The 2098-nt window shown below is 34.4% G+C and overlaps 1 protein-coding gene across 1 annotated transcript; it reads right to left on the bottom strand.

Moving 5' to 3' along the window:
• Positions 1 to 504: 504 nt before the first annotated feature.
• LOC125190775 (receptor-like protein 9DC3) lies at positions 505 to 1330 on the bottom strand. Its single transcript, XM_048088175.1, has 2 exons — positions 1225 to 1330; positions 505 to 791 (listed from the first exon to the last, which is right to left on the bottom strand). Exons 1-2 carry the CDS (start codon positions 1328 to 1330, stop codon positions 505 to 507), a joined length of 393 nt encoding a protein of 130 aa, XP_047944132.1.
• Positions 1331 to 2098: the final 768 nt, after the last annotated feature.

The following is a 2098-nucleotide window of genomic DNA, read 5'->3' as shown; positions in this document are numbered from 1 at the left end:
GTATTATCTGTATATATAATTGTGGGTGATCAAAATGCAGAGGCATCAAAAGGGATCAATTTCATAAACTTCAACAACTAAAAATTTGAAATTGAGAAAACCACAGAACTAGCGATTAACAAGATAAAAGAAATAGAAATACAACTCGAATTCAAGCTCTCATGACATCCAAAAACGAAAAAATAAGTAAGAAAAAAAATTCAACAACTCAAGAAAGAGTTCAAAATTAGACACAAGAAGAGCACGCGATCCTCCTTCTATCTTCCAATCTAAATTCGAAACAACTCAAGAAAGAATATTATTTATTTGTTTGCAGAATACAGAACATAAAATAGCTCAATTCGTAACATAATTTAATATATATATTACAACTCCAGATTTAATTTGAAATTGAGCACCACCACAAAGTAGCAATTAGCAAGGTAAGTGAAATGGAAATACATCTCAAGAAAGAGTTCCAAATTAAACACAAGAAAAAACACAATCCTCGTGTTGTCTTTCAATCTAAGTCCCCCTCTGTGTTGGTGCAGCTTTGTTGCGTTTCTTCTTCGTTTTATATTTATATCCAACTCCGAAAAAGAACTCCACTAACCATCTTGGTCTTCCGCTTCTTATAATCATGTAACCACTTCCAATTCCAACGACAAATCCACATCCATATCCTATCACCACACTTCGCCAACCAAATCCATCTACAAATCCATACTCATCATCATCTTCTTCTTCTTCTTCTTCGTCTGGTTTTCCATCACTCTCCTCACATATTTTTGTCAATGGAAATCCACACAGTCCTACATTTCCAACATATGATTCATTCCCAAATGTGGAAAGTTGAGTAGACTGTGGTATTTGTCCCTCAAGATTATTCATCGAAAGGTTTAATTTCGAAAGAAATGTTAACCTTGTTAATCCACTTGGAATTTTTCCAACCAGTTTGTTAGAAGACAAGTCCAATGACTCGAGCAAACTCATAACTCCAAGAGATGGTGGTATATGTCCTTCGAGGCTATTGTAAGAAAAATTCAAGAATATTATATAGTTAAGAAGCCCTATAGAAGGTGGAATGCTTCCAGAGAATTTGTTGGAGGATAAAACTTGTCAGGAGTTGCATCAATGGCTGATCTAATCCTTTCAATGTGAGCCTCAAGTCAATCAAATGTCTCAGGTTTGGTGCATTAAGGTGTGCTCCATCATTAGTTTGATTTATCTTGGCATCAAACGTACCTTGAAAGTTCTTGAAATATCTATCAGAGCCAACAAATGCATTATATGATACATCTAATACTTGCAACTTTGGGAAAGGCTTCTCAGTTTTTGAAGACACCGACATCGTACCATTGAACTTATTTGACCTCAAAATTAGGACGAGAAGTTTAGGGAGTGTTTCCATCCAAAAGGGAAACGCACCTTGTACTTTATTATCACCAATGTCCACCATAAGCAAATTTTGGCAATTGCCCAATGTTTGGGGAAGTGTTCCTTCTAATTTATTTCCGTTCAGATTGATTAACTCAAGACTGCAATTCTTAGGGAATGTTGATGGTATGATGCCACTTGGTTTATTTGCATTCAAATAGAGAATAGGCACCGATGAGCCCAAGTTTCCAATACAATATGGAATTGCTCCTTCCAAATAATTGTATGATAAATAGAGGGCCCATAGGGATGTCAAGTTGCAAATGGATGGTGGAATCTCTCCAGTTAAGTTGTTGGAGATGAGTGCTAACAAATATAGATGTCGTGATTGATTCAGAACGGTGGATGGTATCTGACCTGAGTTTAATTTGTTCGTGTCAATTTAAATTTAATCGACATGAACTAAATGCATTAAAGCAAAGAATCATCTACTATTTCCCTAAATTAACGCGTCATCATAATGTGTATAGGGAAAGGGTGTAATCAAATGATAAGTTTGATAACTAATTAAGTTGATATATTAAAATGCCAATACAATGTTATGAGCATGTCAATACAATTTTGAATTGACATACCAAATGTATGAGATTGATATGTATGGATGTATGTATATTTAAATGTCAATAAAAAGACATAAGTATTTCAATTTAAAATTGTGTTTACATTTTGAATATGTGATCGA

Source organism: Salvia hispanica, chromosome 1 (genome assembly GCF_023119035.1).
Source record: "Salvia hispanica cultivar TCC Black 2014 chromosome 1, UniMelb_Shisp_WGS_1.0, whole genome shotgun sequence".
NCBI classification, from domain to species: domain Eukaryota; kingdom Viridiplantae; phylum Streptophyta; class Magnoliopsida; order Lamiales; family Lamiaceae; genus Salvia; species Salvia hispanica.
Note: the sequence above shows the minus strand (reverse complement) of the source record. Positions and strands in the feature narration are given on the sequence as shown.